The 19,339-nt window shown below is 48.7% G+C and overlaps 1 protein-coding gene across 2 annotated transcripts in view; it reads right to left on the minus strand.

Annotated features, from left to right (window-relative positions):
• Positions 1 to 19,339, minus strand: part of DNASE2 (deoxyribonuclease 2, lysosomal) — a 121,065-nt gene that overhangs the window by 73,542 nt on the left and 28,184 nt on the right. The window contains exon 2 of one of the 2 annotated variants that reach the window (XM_069604142.1): positions 7,284 to 7,402. The exons of the other annotated variant lie outside the window; for it this stretch is intronic. Within the exon in view, the coding sequence (XP_069460243.1) occupies positions 7,284 to 7,372 (89 nt within the window). The 5' untranslated portion in view covers positions 7,373 to 7,402. The remainder of the gene's footprint in view (positions 1 to 7,283; positions 7,403 to 19,339) is intronic. 2 annotated transcript variants of the gene reach the window in all.

The raw sequence follows: 19,339 nt of genomic DNA on the forward strand, positions 1-19,339 counted from the left end.
CAGTGCGTTGATGGAGCAGAGAGATGCTGAGACAACGCTATCAGCGCTAAACCATAAAAATTCTGCAGGGTTCTGGACAATAATAAATCAACACACCCTGAAAAGGCTGTTTTAACGAACATAGTAATGGAAAAATAGTGGGAAAACCATTTCAGAAATGTATTAAAAAAAAATGAAAAATTCATCTCACTTGAGCCCTCTATCAAGATCGATCGAGAGGATATTCGAACATCTATCAAAAAAAGCAGTGCTTCAAGAGCAGTGGGTCCTGATGGCCTTTTCGATGCCAATTTGAAAGACAACATCGACGAGTGGACCGAATTATACGAGATCGTCCTGTTCCAACAAATAATTAAAGACGGACGGATCGCATCAAATCGGGAATTATAGTACCGATCTTTAAGAAGGGTATTCGCACCAACCCTGTGAATTATAGGCCAATAGCCCTACTTAATGTAGTAGGGAAGGTGTTTGCAAGCTTACTGCTTTCCCAACTGACGACATGGATCCGACAACAGGAAATCTTTGATGATCGCCAATCCGGATTCATAAAAGGAGTGTGTTGTAGCCTACACCTCCTCATTCTGAATTTGCTGAAGTTGGAAACCATCAGAACAGGCCAAAAAGTGTATTTAGCCTTTATAGACATGGCTCATGCATTTGATGGTGTAAATCGCGAAATCCTGTGGATAAAATTAAATGAGAGGCTGCAATAGCAGTTTAATTGAAGCAATCAAAGAACTATATTCTGAAACCCACATCAAAGTTCGGTTAGACAACTTAGGAAATCTAACAAATGTGATTCCAACTGAACGGTGTGTGAAGCAAGGGTGCCTACTTGGAGCTACGCTCTTCCACTTTTATATATCAGAAGTCGGCAAAGCACTAACAAGTATGAAGTAATTTCCACCAAAAGTGAATGGACATCAACTTAACCATATCTGATATGCTGATGATATGGTCATTTTAGACCACACACATATAGGGTTACAACGAAAACTAACAGCTCTAAAAACCTTCACAGAAGAACTAGGACTTGAAATTAACGTAGCAAAATCTGAGATTCTAGTGCTAGAAAACAAACGAGGAAGGAAATCTAATAAGCTTAAGTCGAGCTGGGAACTGGGGACAAAGAAGCTAAACAAGGTCCCTCACACGAGATACCTGGGAACGATTATCAATTCCAGTATTAATGATGAACCCATGAAGAAGCTTTTCAGTAACTGTAAGCAATTAACATCGCAGGGTATCATTCACAAAAACAAATATGGAAAATTCTCCTTTGTTCCAGTTAGAAAATTCTATCAAAGTAAAGTCATCCCAGTACTAACTTACGGAGCTGAAAACATGTTCGGATGTGACTCCAAGATCTGGTCAAGATGCGCAGGCTATTTTTGGAAGAAAATCCTCCAGATTCCACAAAGCACTCCGACAGCTTGTGTCCTGTATGAAATTGGGATTTCCACACTAAACGCCAGAATAATATGGAATAAACTAGCTCTATTCCGAAAGACTAATGAAGATGCAGATCTGCTTAATTGATAAAAAAAACTATTAAGGAAAACGACTCTGTTGGAATGGAGACAACACAGCAAGGATATTCTAAACCAGTTGGGTACTGATGGAGATACAATATGGCACAATCCAGATGCAGTCAAAAAAAAGGTGCTGACTTGAAGGGATAGAAATTGGTGAGCGAAGATTAACACACAAATCAATGCGAAACTCACCAACAGAAGCCAGAAGTGTTAGTACTCTTTCAAAATACCTGACCATTGCACCATGCAAGCGTTTAAGAAGACTCTTCCTAAAATTCCGCCTTAACATATTCGAAACCAAAGAAATCTTGAGAAATCGGCGGATGATTTCTTTAAGAAATATAATCTGCAGATTTTGCTCAAATGGAGACGAAAATGTAAAACATCTAGTCCTCTTCTGCAGTAATTTGAGAGAACAACATGAGAAATGTTTGAGGAAGGAGATGGATAAGCATCAGACCTACTGTGATGAAGAATGGTGGTGTCAACTGCATAACTGCGAGAGCAAACCGCTGATAGCAATAACGAAATTTCTTGAACTACAGTTGATGCTCGAGCTGGTGCCACCAAATGTGAACAGTGATTGAGAAGTGATGGTCAGAGTACAAGTCTCCATAACAAATGTTCTCCTACACAATGCAGAGACGTTATCCTTCTGTTCGTTATTTTTTTTCTCTTTTCATGAGTTTATGATCAAATTTAACTTTAATGTAGGAATTGTGTGAGTACTGTGCTAACCTTTGTATTTCAAAAGTTTGTATAAACTACATGAAATAAAAAAAATAAAAAAATAAAAAAGACAAAAAAAGGTGATGGCTGGAAAGTTTAGAATTAATCTTAACCACTGGCATTGCTCTGGGCAACCCTCCAGACCATCGTTCTCCGCCTGCCAAGCCATTACAGAAGGGGAAAGACCACATGCAAATCAGACTTGGCCCCACCCCAAAAGGGGCAGTCCAGCCCAAACTGCTAGGTCACATCCTTTCTGCACGAGACCACAAGCATCCCCAAACATGTATCGGCCTTTTTGGGCCTCATCAGTGAGGAGTAGCTTGGGTCTCTGTAATGGCTTGGCAGGCGAAGAACGGTGGTCTGGAGGGTTGCCCAGAGCATTGCCAGTGGTTAAGATTAATTCTAAACCTTCCAGCCATCACCTCTTTGTTTTTGCTTTGAAAGGAAACCAACAGCAGTTATTCCCCTTTCAAAAAGGTCAGAACCTCATGCAATGACATCTCAAAGTAGCATTATGGAACTCACAACCTACTGGTAGGGTCGGAGGTTACGGCATTTTCACTTTTCCCTCTGTCTTAAACCTGAAGCAGGCAGAGCAAGCATCTGTGGCTCGCTCTCATGCCCCGTCGCCCCCCCACCACCTACAATGCTGGTACATGGCATGTCAAGGGGATGCAGAGGGAGAGTTGCCACGTTCTCGGTGGGCATACCCAACATTATACATCGGTAACTAAACTATGGCGGGAATTTGGCCTTGGGGTTCTGAATGAGGACCCCCATAAATACAAAAAAAATAAAATCACGCTGGTTGGCTGTCGGTAGAATATACCAATCTGTAGATTCAATCGCTCAAGCACAACATGCTCACCTTGGCATCAGTCCAGTGCTTTTTGTCATTGGCTCAATCCCGCCCCTCCCCAGGACAGGTGAATGCAGCTCGTAACTGCCCCCCATCCCACATAGTCTCTCTCAGGTTATGTTATGGTAATTTCTAAAGCACACAGCCACTCAAATATATCATGGCGCTGGAGAGGAAAAGCACACAGCCAATGCACCCAGTCACCTAAACAGACCTGTTCTGCAGGCCAAATAGTTGGATACTTTTTTTAATGACATGCGGGTGCTCATTCCATAGCTGAGGCGTCGCTATGGAAAAGGCTCGACCCTCCCCCCCCCCCCCAGTCCGCACACAATGGAAGGGAGGCACACAGAGCAGATCAGCCAAGGCGGATCGCAAACAGCGCTTAAAGAAATAACGGGTGAACTTTGTGCGAAGATATTCCGCAACCCGACCATGCAGCACCCAATGGACGATGCATTGCGCCTTAATTCTGATGCGCTGAGCCACCGGAAGCCAGCGCAGGGCCCGCAAAACTGGCGAAATATGAGCCCCACAGGGCAGGCCTGTGACAACGCGAGCTGCTAGGTTTTGCAAACGTTGCAGTCGCAGGACCAGATAAAGTGAGTACCATATTGTGGGTAATGCTCGTTCTGAAACTGGATCCCTGGAAATTGAGGCTGTGTCGAAAGCACACGAAATATTGTAGGATTAGCTAGGTCAAGATTGAGCGAGAGGATTAGACATGATATTTATAACGCGCCTATACACAAGTGTTTCAAGGCGCGAGGAGGCAAGGGAGGGGAACAGAGGGAAGACAGAATGATTTTACTAGGCCAGGTGACATTGAGATTACTCAAGTGCAGGAGGGGAGGCGGAGGAGAGGGAGATGAAAAGTGCAAGGTGGGAGGTGAAGTGCAGTACATAGGGTAACAGTAGATAAATAGAAACAATAAATAAGAAGTGTGACCAGCTGGTGGCTAGTGCAGGGGTAAGTGTAGACATCAGGTGTCAAGTGCTGGTGGTGGGGCTGTAGGGATGCAGAACCAGCCCCAGAGTGCAAGGCTTGCCAGGAGGAGGGCAGTGCAGGTGTGCAACTGGCAGGGGAGGGGTCTGGGCCCAAGAGCAGAAGGTGGCCAGGTGACCAGTGCAGTTTTGGTTTCAGCCAGGAGATCACAGGGGAGAGGAGGAGAGAAGGCAGAAGCAAAGAGGAAGGTCCTGATGTGCTTCCGGAGATGGTTCTCCTCAAGTTTCAGGGAGGCACGGAGGCTGCTCCAGAGGGAGGCCCCAGCAGAAGAAAGAGATCTACCCCCAACTCGTTGCTTGGAGAAGTGACTGACCTTGAAGGAGTTGGCTGAGGATTAGCAAAGATTTCGAGAAGGAAGATATTTAGAGTTGAAGGTTGAAGGTAATGGGCATAGGTCCATTAGATAAGATATATATGCCCTCTATGAGCTAGCGACAATCTGCCGGGGGTACACAATGTCCAATCGCAACTGACAATAGACGGCTGGAGCGAGCCTCCCCAATTTTAGCAAACATGACCTTGGCGCCCAGTTGAACTTTGTTCCGCTCAAGACACTCGGTCAGGTTCATTAATCACTCTTAAACATTGTGCCTTCCTTTTTAGCTTCCATTTTGAGGTGTTACTTTCCTGATTGGTGTGCATCCATTCAGCCTCACTACACCTTTGGGTTGTGCGAGATTGAAAAGAGCCAGAACTCTGGAGACAGCGGGGGACTGCGAGAGGTGGGACTTTTCTACTCTCCCGCAAAGTGTGCAGTCATTTTCCACTGGCTTTGCCTTTTAGTCCAGAGGTTGTCTCTTTTTCGAAATGCATTCAAACATGGCCGTAGCCATCCTCCTCCTAGGTTTTGTTGGACCTTTTTCCCCCCAGAGCGCAAAGAGACCACTCGTGCTGTAACGGCACTCTACAGAAATCCAATATCATCGACTCCGTGGGCTGGATCTTGTTAATTTGAAGGATTCCGGTTGCAATGTGGAGAGGGCAATCCCCAAGGCTGGGAAGAGTTCTTGCCTCTACTCTATTTGTGCTGTTCTCGGAGGACAGCTCGCTCCAGCCTGAGTCAGCACTGCCGCTTAAATGTGCTTACAGGAGTTCCAGGTTTTCTGCAGATGCAGAGTGACCGATATATCACAAGAGGAACTTCCGCTTTAATGGTTTTGGTTTGGTCGAGACCTCATATGAGGCATCTAGGTTATTGCGAATGAGGTTTTTGCGACTATCGATTCTGCACGCTCTGTAGCATTCCCGTTGCAGTATAGGGGTGGCAAGAAGGGGTTATTACAATCAAACACCCCTTACAATAAGCCTTCCTCTGAACCCGATGTATTTTGTTTTTTAAAGACGTTTTGCAATTTGATGTATTAATCCATTGTCAAAGTAAGGGAGTTTTGCTCATTTTCGTAGCAACGACATACTCCCGCCAGGTTATCAGACGATTTGTTATGATTGGTTATTTGTAACGCGCTTAATACCCACAGGTTTCTAAGCGCTTTGCGTAATCTGCAAAGAATTTGTTGTGTTGAGGGGAACTAAGTGGCATTGAATATTTTTGTAATGCTCCCCGTTGCATTTGCTTGGCCCCATGGACCACAAACCCTGGATGGCCCAAGCAAAAGCCAAGATTTGGAAAAGCAGAGACCGTACTCCTCGTCTCAGAGGAGAGAGGAGCAGTGTGTGTAGCATGTGGTAGTGGCAGAAGTGTAGTATAGGGCAACGGTGGGAGCTGGGCAATGGGGCCAGAGTAGTCTGCTGCACCCGAGGGCCTGGCTTTCCAATGCCGCTAGCAGGGGCCAGTCCGACTCGCAAGGGGTCCCAGACACTCACACCTGGGGCCCTAAAACCTCGCCGCCAGCACCACTGCCTAGGGAGCGCAGCCTGAAGCACCCCTGGGCAGAAGCGTTGTGGCATGGCTAGAAACCAGCAGATGGCACAGGGACGAATAGGAAAGCATTTGCTGACTATTCTCCAGCCACCTATGAGAACCCGGACGCTAGATCCATTATTTGAGAATCCCCCCCGCCCCCCCCAGACCTGAAACAGAGGCCCAGAGATCAGAGTGAAAATCATACACTTTGCGTAAACATTCCGAATGCAGAGCTTCCATGGTGCAGGACGCGTCATGCTTGCATCTCCATGAGGCCGACCTCACTTTCCAAGACTTACACATGCTGCCCATCAGGCAAAGCTGTGGCCGTCAATGGGGTGAAAACAAAACGTTGGACCCCCCAGGCAGACTGCACTAATGCCCAAGCGACAGTCAAAACATCTAGGAAGGTCTCCATTTTTTTTTCATTTTACATTAGTGTTGGTGATATTTGCCCATCTCGATACATGCGTGTACTGCCACCAGCCAATACAAGGCAGCATGTGTTCATCAATAAAAATAAGCATGTTATAGCCTACATACGTGCACAATGAACAGAGGCACAATGTGTCTTCCCTCCTAAATTCCACTCTTGTTAAGAGTTTATCCAGGAACATCCTGCCATTTTATTTAGCACAAATTGTGCACAGTAAAATAATGAAATGCCAATTTAGCACACATTTATTTATTATTTATCCATTTCTGGAGTGCCAAAGCCCGTGGGCATAATACTATAGAGCAAATGCCAATAGGGGTCCTTAAAATGTGGCATCTTTTCCATGCGGTCTGTATTTATTTATGTTCAAGTGAAGCAATTTTATAAGTTGACAAATTCAGTGGAAAGAAAAAAAAAACTAAAATAAATAAATCAGATGAGGAGAAAAATGAATGCAAACAAAAAGCAAATCTGCTCCGAAGGAGAAGCGTGCATGGCATGGCAACATGAAGGAAGCACATTTCCGCAAGCACTGTGGCACACAAAGCATGCATGCACTGTCCCCAAGCCCCTCAACACCCCAATTCTAGCAGCAGTAGGCCTCCACTGCACAGATGAACCAGTGTATGTTAGGGCAAATCTCCATGCCAACCCTCAGTGTGTCATGTTCCCCTAAACTGAGCACTCGTGCCATCACAGGCAGGTGAGGATCCAGTGCCCCAGAAAGCGGTCTCGGATGCATTGGGTTTCCTGTGCTGCTCTGTTTCACTACAATGACAGATGAGATCTTTAGGAGAGAAAGGGGGGGGGGGTTCATAGTCAGAGCACCCCAATGGAGTTCAACTCACCAGTCCACCGGGCGCCCATCATCACTGTAGCACGAGATGGCGGCGCTGGCACTGCCGAGTCCAGCCAGAAGCAGGAGGGCCAGGAACATGGCGCAGACGAAGAGACTGCCGTCAAAAGCCTGGAAGAAAGGCAGAGAGGGCTCAAAGCAGAGACACAGGCCCAGCAGCCCACCAATCAGGATCGGGCTGAGGCGCAAGCTGCGGTTTATCATGTGCTGCCAGGGAAGTGGTGCCAAACCTCAAGGCAGACACATATGATAGAGAAATCCCAATGCACAATGCACCCGTATGCATTCTGCCTGTCCACTTCCTGAGCACGCACGTCACGTGGCCGCCAGCTGACTCAGTATGCTCACTCAGCACCAGACTTCTATGGGCCCGGTTCCTGCTTTTCGTTTCCACTAATGACGCTAGACATGGATTCTTGTAGAAATGGGGGTTTCGGTGAATATAGTCTATTTTAACCAAAAGCCTCCCAAGCCTACATTGTTGACATATAGGAACCTTTTGAACGCCAGTGTCCTATTGTGCCCTCTTACTCCAGAGGCTCTCCTGTCGTAACCTCTCACATGTGCCCTCTTACTCCAGAGGCTCTCCTATCATAACCTCTCACTCCTAAGAATCCACCATCGCCTAATTCTGCCCTTACTCCAGAGGCTCTCCTATCGTAACCTCTCACATGTGCCCTCTTACTCCAGAGGCCCTGCCATCATAACCTCTCACTCCTAAGAATCCACCATCGCCTAATTCTGCCCTTACTCCAGAGGCTGTCCTATCGTAACCTCTCACTTGTGCCCTCCTACTTATTGTGCCCCTACTCCAGAGGCTGTCCTATCGTAACCTCTCACTTGTGCCCTCCTACTTATTGTGCCCTTACTCCAGAGGCTGTTCTATCGTAACCTCTCGCTTATGCCCTGTTACTCCAGAGGCTCTCCTATCATAACCACTTTCTACCAAGCCTACACCATTGGCCTATTGCACCCTCTTGAGTGTAGGCCTACACCAATGTCACCCGTCACCTCTTACTTAGGTATTAGCGTCAAGTGCCACAATCTGACCCCTCACAACCAGGCCGACCCCTGCAGCAGCAGAAAGGGACCCATTACTCCATATTATTAACCCCAAATGGCACATGCCAGCGACTACACAAGCTCCACCCCGAGTCTCGCATTGGGCATGCGCCTCGTCCTTCCAATACACTAAAAAAGGCACTTTTCAGTTCACAAAAACGTTAATATTAAAGTGCAACAAAACGCAATTCAAAGTTCCAGTTCCTTATATCAAAGAACATCATGACGTTTAATAGCCAAATGCATATGCCTCTTTCGCAAGCTCTGGCACAATCAAAAAGACTAGATACCGAATAAATGCGCAGCCCAACTCATTAAAAGCTGTAAAAAAAAAAACAAAAAAGACTAATGTTATGGTATTCTCCACTTGTACAGCGCCTCCTGCTATAGTTCATGGCGTCGAAGCGCTTTGCCCGTCAGAGGGGCAAAGGAGGAGTATGATGGAGCATTCAGTAGTGGTAGCGAGGCGTAAAGTTTGCATCACACGAGCACCGCATCCTAGGTTTTAAAATACAGGGGATACGGCATTTGTTTCTAAGAATAAAACATGAAAAAAGGAGCACGTGTGTCTGTACCTGACATGCAATGATTTAAACTTCCCTTTTGCCATTTGGCCGCAACACTTGCCAATGGCAGAAGGTCGAATCGAACGCATGTTTGAGGGCACAGGGTACCCCGCGGCTTATGCAGAAGGAGCAGTGTTTTCTGTCCCAGAGAGCAGGCGCGCCTATGCACCAGCTCCCAGAAGCTTGCTGGATCTTTATGCGATCGCTTCAAGGCAGATATCAAAGCTCCAGAGCGGGGCCCCATTTCCACACCACCCCGCCTTCTTGCCTGCTGCCTTCCCAGACCACCTCCTTATGGAACTGGAGTGCTGCATTATGCGACTATGTAGCTAGAACACAGGCAGTCTTACCTTTCACTGCTGAGCCCCGCCTCCATCCTATATACGGCCTTGTACGGTGTGCCCAGACCAGGGCTTTATGGCCCCGGAGCCTACATCCACCGCCCTCGCATCGACACCTCTTACTCCCGGGCAACCTCCCTCTGGTCTCCTATTCTGTCCTCTCTTCTCACAGTCTCATCACCACCTCGCCCTCGCTTCTCCTCCAAGGAGGACAGTTTTCATTCCAGAGACTCTCCTCTTGTGTAATTGTGGTTGCCTGGCTCCGACTATTTACAGTACTCTAACTGGACCCAGTGCTCGGGGCAGGGCCCTCCGACTGCCAACTAGAGATCTGGTAAGGATGCAATATGCCATTGCATAGAAGGAGGGAGCCACATGCTAGAATGATGGAGGAACGGCAGCGATCAACCCGCTAAACACGGCTCCTAGGCATGACGGTGCTCAACCTGTAGCGGAGATCCGAATAATAAAACAGACTAGGAGGAGGCCTAACCTCAACGGTAAACCTGTAGCAGAGATCTGAATCATAAAACAGACTAGGAGGAGGCCTAACCTCAACGGTAAACCTGTAGCAGAGATCTGAATCATAAAACAGACTAGGAGGAGGCCTAACCTCAACGGTAAACCTGTAGCAGAGATCTGAATCATAAAACAGACTAGGAGGAGGCCTAACCTCAACAGACGAGGAGAAGGCCTAATCTCAACAGACGAGGAGAGGGCCTAACCTCAACAGACGAGGAGAGGGCCTAACCTCAACAGACGAGGAGAGGGCCTAACCTCAACAGACGAGGAGAGGGCCTAACCTCAACAGACGAGGAGGAGGCCTAACCTCAACAGACGCGGAGGAGGCCTAACCTCAACAGACGAGGAGGAGGCCTAACCTCAACAGACGAGGAGGAGGCCTAACCTAAACAGACGAGGAGGAGGCCTAACCTAAACAGACGAGGAGGAGGCCTAACCTAAACAGACGAGGAGGAGGCCTAACCTCAACGGTAAACCTGTAGCGGAGATCTGAATCATAAAACAGACTAGGAGGAGGCCCAACCTCAACGGTAAACCTGTAGCAGAGATCTGAATCATAAAACAGACTAGGAGGAGGCCTAACCTCAACAGACGAGGAGAAGGCCTAACCTCAACAGACGAGGATAGGGCCTAACCTCAACAGACGAGGAGAGGGCCTAACCTCAACAGACGAGGAGAGGGCCTAACCTCAACAGACGAGGAGAGGGCCTAACCTCAGACGAGGAGGAGGCCTAACCTCAACAGACGAGGAGGAGGCCTAACCTCAACAGACGAGGAGGAGGCCTAACCTCAACAGACGAGGAGGAGGCCTAACCTAAACAGACGAGGAGGAGGCCTAACCTAAACAGACGAGGAGGAGGCCTAACCTAAACAGACGAGGAGGAGGCCTAACCTAAACAGACGAGGAGGAGGCCTAACCTAAACAGACGAGGAGGAGGCCTAACCTAAACAGACGAGGAGGAACCTAAATGGTAAACCTGTAGCAGAGATCTCAATCATAAACAAACTAGGACGAGGGCTAATCCAGAACAGTAACATTGCTCAAAACATACAAGTACCAGAATCCTCAGAGCTAATTAACTTGCCACACCTGAAAAAGAAATACAGCCCTGCCTGAAATAACTAAGAAACTCAGCCTCCCTGAAGATTGATGAAGTCATGAAAACTTGTGTTTTGAGGAGAAGCTAAAGACTGGTAACAGAGCGCCTGCCTTTACATCTTTAAACATTGCTCAAACAGAAAACTGCTGCTAAAAAATAAAAACATATGCAAGGAAGCAAGTTTACTTTACCCCTCCAGAGTAGCTCCCCAAAAACCATAGGAAAAGCCAAGCACTCAAGGACAGAGCAAAAAGCATCCAACCTAGACCCAGGAACAGCAAGCTGGAGGTCTGGAAGAGGCCTGCATAAGAGGGCGGGTTGCAGCCTATGCACGGGTGAAGCCATGCACTCAAGGACAGAGCACGAGGCTCTGCAAGAAGCATCCAGCCTAGTCCAGGGGACAGCAAGCTGGAGGTCTGGAAGAGGCCTGCATAAGGGGGTGGGTTGCAGCCTATGCACGGGTGAAGCCATGCACTCAAGGACAGAGCACGAGGCTCTGCAAGAAGCACCCAGCCTAGTCCAGGGGACAGCAAGCTGGAGGTCTGAAGATGGCTGCATAAGGAGGGGACAGCAAGCTCGAGGTCTGAAAGATTCCTGCACAAGGGGGTGGGTTGCAACCTGTGCACGGGTGAAGCCATGCACTCAAGGACAGAGCACGAGGCTCTGCAAGAAGCACCCAGCCTAGTCCAGGGGACAGCAAGCTGGAGGTCTGAAGATGGCTGCATAAAGGGGTGGGTTGCAGCCTATGCACAGGTGATGCCCCGCCTTCACAAAGGCTTCTCTTACTTTCTTCTATGGTTTGCAAGAAAGGGAGAGTTCTCAGCAGATAGGGTACAGATATTCCAGGAGTCTTGTGGTACGGGGCACAAGGGCGGGTCAAAAATGGCCTCAAAAACAAATACTCACAGATAAGGTTCATTTGGTTGTTTTGATTTCCAACGGGCCTAGTAGCCGGACGTCCCTTTCCCTCTAACCTAGGGTATGCAATCTCACCCTGACCTAGAATTCACTGAACCCCATATTGGTCCTAGTGATCAGTAACCCCTACTATCTAAAAGCTAATTAGCTTTCGGGATAGCATAAAGTCAATGCGCTTTCTCTCTCGGGGAACAATCTGGGGTTCCTATCCAACAACTTTCCCCGAGGTACAGTGCATGGGGGGTACCTCCCAAACACTCGAGTGGTCACCCTCTCTGGTCCTTCTGCACTCTGATGTTCCTTTCCGAGGCACCTTTCTATCACTCCATCTTCGTCTCTCCCTAGTTCTTCCTCCATTCTTCCTCTCCCTCTATGGTCTACCTCCACCCGCCACTTCGATCCTTCTTTCCCATACTCTACCTTCTACACATTATGCCTCCTTTTCACCTCCACACCACTACTCCAGCCTCCACACACTACTCCTCCCACCTACCCACTCTCTCCACCCTCCCTTCTCAGTCACCCTTTCACTCCCTTAATCTCCCTTCCACTCACTCTGAACTCTCCTACTCCTAAATCTCACTCGCACAACTTGCACGCACACAACTTGCACTACTTTCTCTCACCAGACAATGCCTCACCTATTCAAGAAATCACCTCCATGCTCTTCTACACCTTACCTCCTCCTCCTCCTCCTCCTCCTCCTCCCTCACCTGAGCAATGCACCCCATCCCGTTTCCCGTTGACCATTACTTCCACCTCTAACTGGTTCTCCCATTCTGGTTCCCCGGGCCAATATTTCCCGGCCTCCCCCAATTATACAAGCAGATAGAGATGAAATAGTGACTAGGACCCTCTACTGCCACCGCCCCCTCTGGGCCAGGAATGGCTCCGGTTTCCACAAGGAGGCCTTGCACCCCAGGCTGAGAGGAGTCCCCATCCCTTCTCGCCAGAGTCAGGCTACTGGCCCAGTCACAGGTGTGCATGTGATAAGGCAATGTCCCCTCAGATGGTCTTGCTTTCAGGAATACAGTGGTGTATCGCAGAGTTCTTCACTAAATAAGCAGACATGGGGAAGAACCTGCGGCAGGTGCCTCTCCTCTACCCTGCCATCAGATTCATCACTATGGTCAAAATATCTTCTGGTGTTCGCTCAATGCACAGACATCTCCTTTTCCCTACTCATTCGTTGATCCCGCCGCGGGAATATCCATGGCTTCTCCGAGATCACAAACTAGGAAATCCATGAAAGGATTCCAGCAAAGGGCCCTTTTGTTCACTTTACATCTGGGACGTGGATTATAGCTTTCCCTGCTGAGTTCCTTCAATGATATGCCAGGAACATACGCGTTTTCCTTAGACCAAAGGTTGTAATGCGCTCACTTCAACGCAAGGCACCACTATCCAAAGCGGTTCATCAACATCATGATGACCAAACATTTCTCTAGCTTCTGTCCACCACCAAGATCTGGTTGAAGGACTTCTTGGCATAACATACATCACAGACTTCTACCAACCTTTCACAGGCCCGTAATAGAGAAAAGGGCAAAGGGAGAAGGAGAACAAGTAGGCAGCATATTCTGAGACCAATGCGGGGGACCCTCAACTGGTCTACACGTCCCTCAGGACGTGCCACACGCCCTTCCCAGCAGACCTAGAACTCCCCCAACACATTCTCTGCATCGCATGGATATCTAAGCTGATGGCCTGTCCAATACATGTTCATTTGTTTATTTATATAGTGCTGGTCGCTCACAAGCATCAAGGCTCTAACATAGATAGTTGGTACAAAACAAGTAATCACGGGACAATTTGCTCAAGTATGTGGTTGGGGTTTTTGTCTGGTACGTAGTGGATTATTTGAAGAGGTGGGTCTTGAGTTTTTTCCTGAAAGCTTGTCTAACCTGATAGGGAGGGGAAGATTGTTCCACATCATGGCGTCCTTGGTGTGGAATGCTTTGCCCAAACCATTTGCTTTCTTAACCCTGGTTATCTTAATTAGGCTCCGACCCGAGTGCCCGTCTTGGCACATGTGTAACCAATTTACTTTTAAATTGCCAGAAATTTGTGCCTGAAAAAATCAGAGGATACAGGCAGTTTGCACATACAGCAGAAAGTGTTGCAGGCAATCAATTCAGAGGGCCACAGCCCCGGACTCTGGCTCTCTCTAAGCTCTGAATCTGCCTATACATGCCGCTCTCCTAAACAGAACATATCCTCACCAAGTTCTCGCAGCCAATATGCAGGATGCCATTCCTCTGCATTTGGAAACCACTTCCTCCACATAAGACAAAGTAGATTTACTGAAGATTCAGAAAGCTTTGAAGTCATACTGATGCCATGCTGCCTCATGGCACCACCCTACCTCTTAAACGGCCTGACTCCTATTGCCACGCCAACCTTGGACATCTTGTCCCTACAGCCTTCTACATGATATTGCCAGTCCAATACCCAAATCCAGTCGATCACCACCTGGCTGCCAAAATACAAAAACAGCCTAGCTCCGAAAGCTGCCTTTCAGTCAACTGGATGGTCGAGCCACCACAATACCAACTCAAGGGGTCTATCTCCAGAAACCACACCGACCCGCTCCCAAAGCTTCAAGAGATGAAGAACTGGAATCACTGCTCCAGAGAAGTCTTCCGGAATCTGCAGTTAAGTGGTATCACAACTCGACACAGTGCATACTGTATATAGAGCAGGAGAGAGAAGATAGAGGAAGAGGATGGGTGAATGTGTAAAAGTGTGATGGCGCATCCCATTACCCCAACTACACACAATGCTTACTGTTTTCAGAGGATGAGAGGGAAGACTGAGCAAGAGGATAGGTGAATGTCTGTAGGCTCTCACTCTCTCCTAAATCTTCTCTCCTTATGGCCACCTTCTATCGGCCACCAGGTCAGTCCACTCTCCTCCTCGTGGAATGGGCTGACCTGGCCTCCTCTCCACTTTCCTCCTCCTCCTCCTAAATCCTCCTACTGGGTGATCTCAACATCCATCTGGACTGACTCCTCAGGACCTTTCCGCAACCTTTGCGACTCCCTCTTCCTCCTCCATCCTACCCTCTGGCTCCACTAACACTGCGGCCCGCACTTTGGATGCGCTCATCTCTACTGACATGCCTCTCTCTATCCCTCTCACTACCTCTCTTGGACGGACCATTCTTCTCTCATCACATTTGAAGCTCTTCTCTTGCAGCAGCACACACGGCACGGCCACTCGGCTTCAAAGACACCAGACCGATGAAAAGAGCGACAGCGGCTGCATTTGCCTCCTCCTATTCCTGCGGCTGACTCCCACCCTGACAAAGCCCTTGCTAACTTCAATCTCTCTATCTCCAACACTCTTGATACTCTTTCCCCAGTCATGAGGGTCTGACTGAAGCCTTCCAAAAAGTGCAACTCATGGTACGACTCCGACCTGGCTGCCCTTAAACACAAGTGTGGAGCATCAGAGCAGAAATGGAATTCGTCGTGCGGACTGGATCATCTGATAAACTGGCCTGCCGCCTCCTTCAAAGCAAATATCGACTGTGCATCCGCTTTATTCAAGCCCGCATCTCTGTGGCATCAAGCAAAACAGCCAAACTTTTCAAAGTCTGTAAGGAACTGGCCAAACCTGCAGCAGCCTCTTCTGTCACACCCACCCAGGACCTCTGCTCGGCCCCGGCTGCAGACTTCATCGCAATCACCAAAATCCAAGACATCTTTCCCTCCCCCTCTTCCACACCACAGCATACACCAACACTAGAGCCTCCCTTGGGCCCCCCCTCAACTTACCTTCTCTTCTCTCGCACACGTCCCACTCAAAGTCGCCAGACAAGTACAATCAGGTGGACCCCTGCTCTCTCGAAACCATCAAGGACAACATGGACTCCCACACTCCAGCCTTGGCTGATCTCTGCAATCTCTTTTGCCACTGGAGTTTTCCCAACTGCTCTTAAGCACTCCCTTGTGCACCCTCTACTCAAGAAACTCTCTGCCGACCCCTACACTTCAAACTACCACAGCCCTATCTACATCACTCCTTTCCGAGGCAAACTCCTGGAGAAACTGGCTCTCACACTGAATCTATTGTTTGCTTCCATGACCATCAGTCTGGCTTTAGAGCATCCAAAGGCACGGAAACTGCTCTCCTGAACACCCGTGAAGACCTGCTCTCAAATCTTGACACCAACACTCCCTCTGTGGTCATTCTCCTTGACCTCTCCTCTGCCTTTAACCACAACATCCTGATCGCATGTCTGACACCTTGGGAATTACAGGTCAGGCTATGGCATGGTTAACCTCCTTTCTCTCTGACCGACCATTCCAGGTGGAACTTGAGCCTCTCTCTACTATCTACTATCGCTCTACTATCGCTCTACTATCGCTCTCTAAAACTGTGGCGTTCCCCAGGGATCTAACCTATCCCCCTGGTTCTTCGATGTCTACATGGCTGCCTTGGCACGTGTGATGCAACTTTCGCCTCCAACTTCCAGTGTTATGTGGATGACTAATAACTTTCAGGTCCTCCTCCTCATCATCCCCCTCCTCCTCCTCCTCCTCCTCCTCCTCCTCCTCTTCCTCCTCCTCCTCCTCCTCCTCTTCCTCCTCCATATCTGTCAGTCCGCCATTCAGTCATGGTGTGCCGAAACCGACCTCTGCCTCAACGCCAGCAAGACGGCGATCGTTCTCATTGGGACCCCTGCTCCCCCTTTCACTCTGGCCAGCCTTCCTTGGCCCTGTGCCCGCACCCACTTGCGAGGCCAAAAATGTTGGGATCATCTTTAATTCCACTCTCTCCTTCTCTCACATTTCGGACATCTCTAACATCTATAAAAAGTCTGTTACACCTCCTCAGAGGTACTCTACCTTTTCTCACCTTCCCCCAGCGGCTAACGGTCTCCAGAGCCCTGGTTCTCTCTAGGCTTGACTACTGCAACAGCCTATTCCTCAATCTCCCTGCTTCTACTCTACGCCCTCTGCAACTCATCCAGAACAGAACCGCAAGAGCCATCCTTGGCCTCAAGCCCTGGGACCGCATCTCTCTGGCGCTGAAATCCCTCCACTGGTTCCCTGTGGCTGCAAGAATCAAGTTCAAGACCCTCTGCATTGTCCACAAGGCTTTCTGGGACCTGGTACCTACCTATCTGCAACAATCCCTACCTAAATACTGTCCCTCCCGAACCCTCCGCATGGCAGAACCTTATTAGCACTTGGAAAAACTGCAGAATCGTTGCCAGACCCATTTGCTGTTACTCCCCACCGTTAATTGTATTACATACACTTACTCTGCCTGTGCAGACTATTATCGTTTCAGAATTTCAAGGGCCTTGATCGACTTTTTCTCCTTGTTCCCTCCCTCCTTGAGCGCTTTGAAACACTTGCCTTGTGTTTAGGCGCTGTACAAATAAACATTATACCATACCAATGTGTGAAAGAGTGATGGGGCGTCTCAGCAGACATGACCCATCTCTTGGGGAGCTCCTGGTGCCAGATTGCGTTGGGCGTGGCTGTAGCGCGAGCACAGAAGCTGCGGTTTCCTCTTCCTACAGACTCATCCTTCCTCTTTTGCCAATCATGACCCCACCTGATGCTGAATATGCATTTTGTTCATCGGGGGCGGGGGTGGGGGGGTTATAGAGCAGGGGCTAGGGAAGTAGGTCCTAGGGCATGTGCTCGAAGGGAACAGAGGCAGTCACCAGGACTCCTCATTCTATCCAACTCTTCTTCCAAAGGTTGTACATGCGATCACTGCTGCAAACATAGGTGCAAAACAGCCCAGTAATGAAATTAAGCGAGGTGGCATCGCACATGTGCTCCTGGGGTTGGACTCTGGGGAGCCGGGTTGAGGGCAAAGGTGGCAATACACGCATGCTCAGGTATTGGGACTAGTCAGCTGAAGAAATCCACACCAAGGGTTAAAGGAGTTTAATATATCCACTTACAAAGGGAGCCTGGGAGCAATGGAAGGTAGAGATTTGGGGTTTGATGGTGGTGTGGGCGAGAGAGGACATAGTACCAGATTAAACTCAAAGGCAGGATTGCCCAAACATGCAACCTTTCTTTGGTCTCAACGTTTACTGTTGTACTGTGTCCCATCAGGCTCTCTCCCACTCTCTAGCACATCCTCTCGCCCAACTAGTAAAGCAGTCATCCTCAGACCTCTGGCAAAAACCCATCTCTTGCTCAGGCCCACCTACTGCTGCCCTCTGCAGCCATCTAAAACTGTCCTGTTGGCTGACCACCAGACCTAGCTTTTTTCAGTCTCCCTTCACCACTACCTCTTCCCACCTCCATTTTTCCACCTACTCCACTTCCCCCCCCCCCCCCACCAATCGCGTCTACCTCATTTTCCCAATTCTAGCCCTGTCTTCGTCAGACACCGTCTCTCCCGGTTGCCCTCATCACCACGTCCGATCTACCTACTCCTCTTTATCCCTCCCCGCCCCCCCATCTCTCCAGCTGCTCCCTCTCCCAGTTCAGCCCCCACATTCACATCTAACTTTCAACTCAATTCTACCCCTAATTCGGTCACTCCAACTCTGTGCACCACTCATCTCCTGCAAACTGAATGTGGACGACTTTCAAGGTTTTGAATGAATCATAACCTCTGGAATTGCTCTGTTCAACCCCACAGAAAAAATTATTCTGCCTGCCATGCCATTATGCAATGACGCCCTGGCAAAAGCCACCCGAGAACCATCATTGTTATAAGAGGGGATGCAGCGCGCGAGGGAGAAGAGGAGCGGGGGCTCGCGCGCCTGAGAAGGGCGGGAGGACTTGATATGGGTATGTCTAGTCCCAAAAAGACCCAACTCGTGCACGGTGAAGGGAGAATAAGGAGAGAACAGAAGAGTTATAAGGGCCTAGAACAACAGATTATGGAGGTCGAAAATTGAATAATAAGAGGGAGTCGAGGCAAAAAAACTGCCAATGAAGGGAAGGCTCACAGGCGATGCAGGGAGGCGCGAGGAAGTGGCTTAGTTGGGTGGGCCAGATCATACAAAATACAGTTCTTAATGATTACAAGAACTTCCACAAATACAATCAAGATTAAGTAGAGTACAGCCATTTAATACCAACTCCAATTATGCAGCAGAACCCAGGCAACTCCTCCTTTTCTGGCCATGCCCCCGGCCCAGTACCTAGCAGCTGCCAGAGCAGTGTGTTGGCTGCATGCAGACCTGCATACTGGGAGCCCAACCAGATGTTCCAAGCGTAGGCCTTAGACAGGCTTTCCCAAATATAGCATTCCGGAGTCACCATAACAAGAAGCGATGGAGGTCCTCTCTCCGCATCCTACAGTAGGGACCTCGGCCGCTATTCTCAGCCGGGGAAAAGGGTTCCATGTGATAATATCCCTGCAAAAATGTTGCCATACAAGAATGGTGCCTTTTTTTGTGGCGATATTACCCCACGGAAACTGCGGAGGACACCCTTGCAGCTCCACTTACCCCATAAATGATCCCCCTAAATAATGTTGCCTATGCCGTTTCCTGGCGACCATAGGTATGGTGACATTATTTATGGAGATATTACCCGATACGGGTAAAAG

This window comes from Ambystoma mexicanum, chromosome 3q, assembly GCF_040938575.1.
Source record: "Ambystoma mexicanum isolate Mex_15411 chromosome 3q, UKY_AmexF1_1, whole genome shotgun sequence".
NCBI lineage: Eukaryota > Metazoa > Chordata > Amphibia > Caudata > Ambystomatidae > Ambystoma > Ambystoma mexicanum.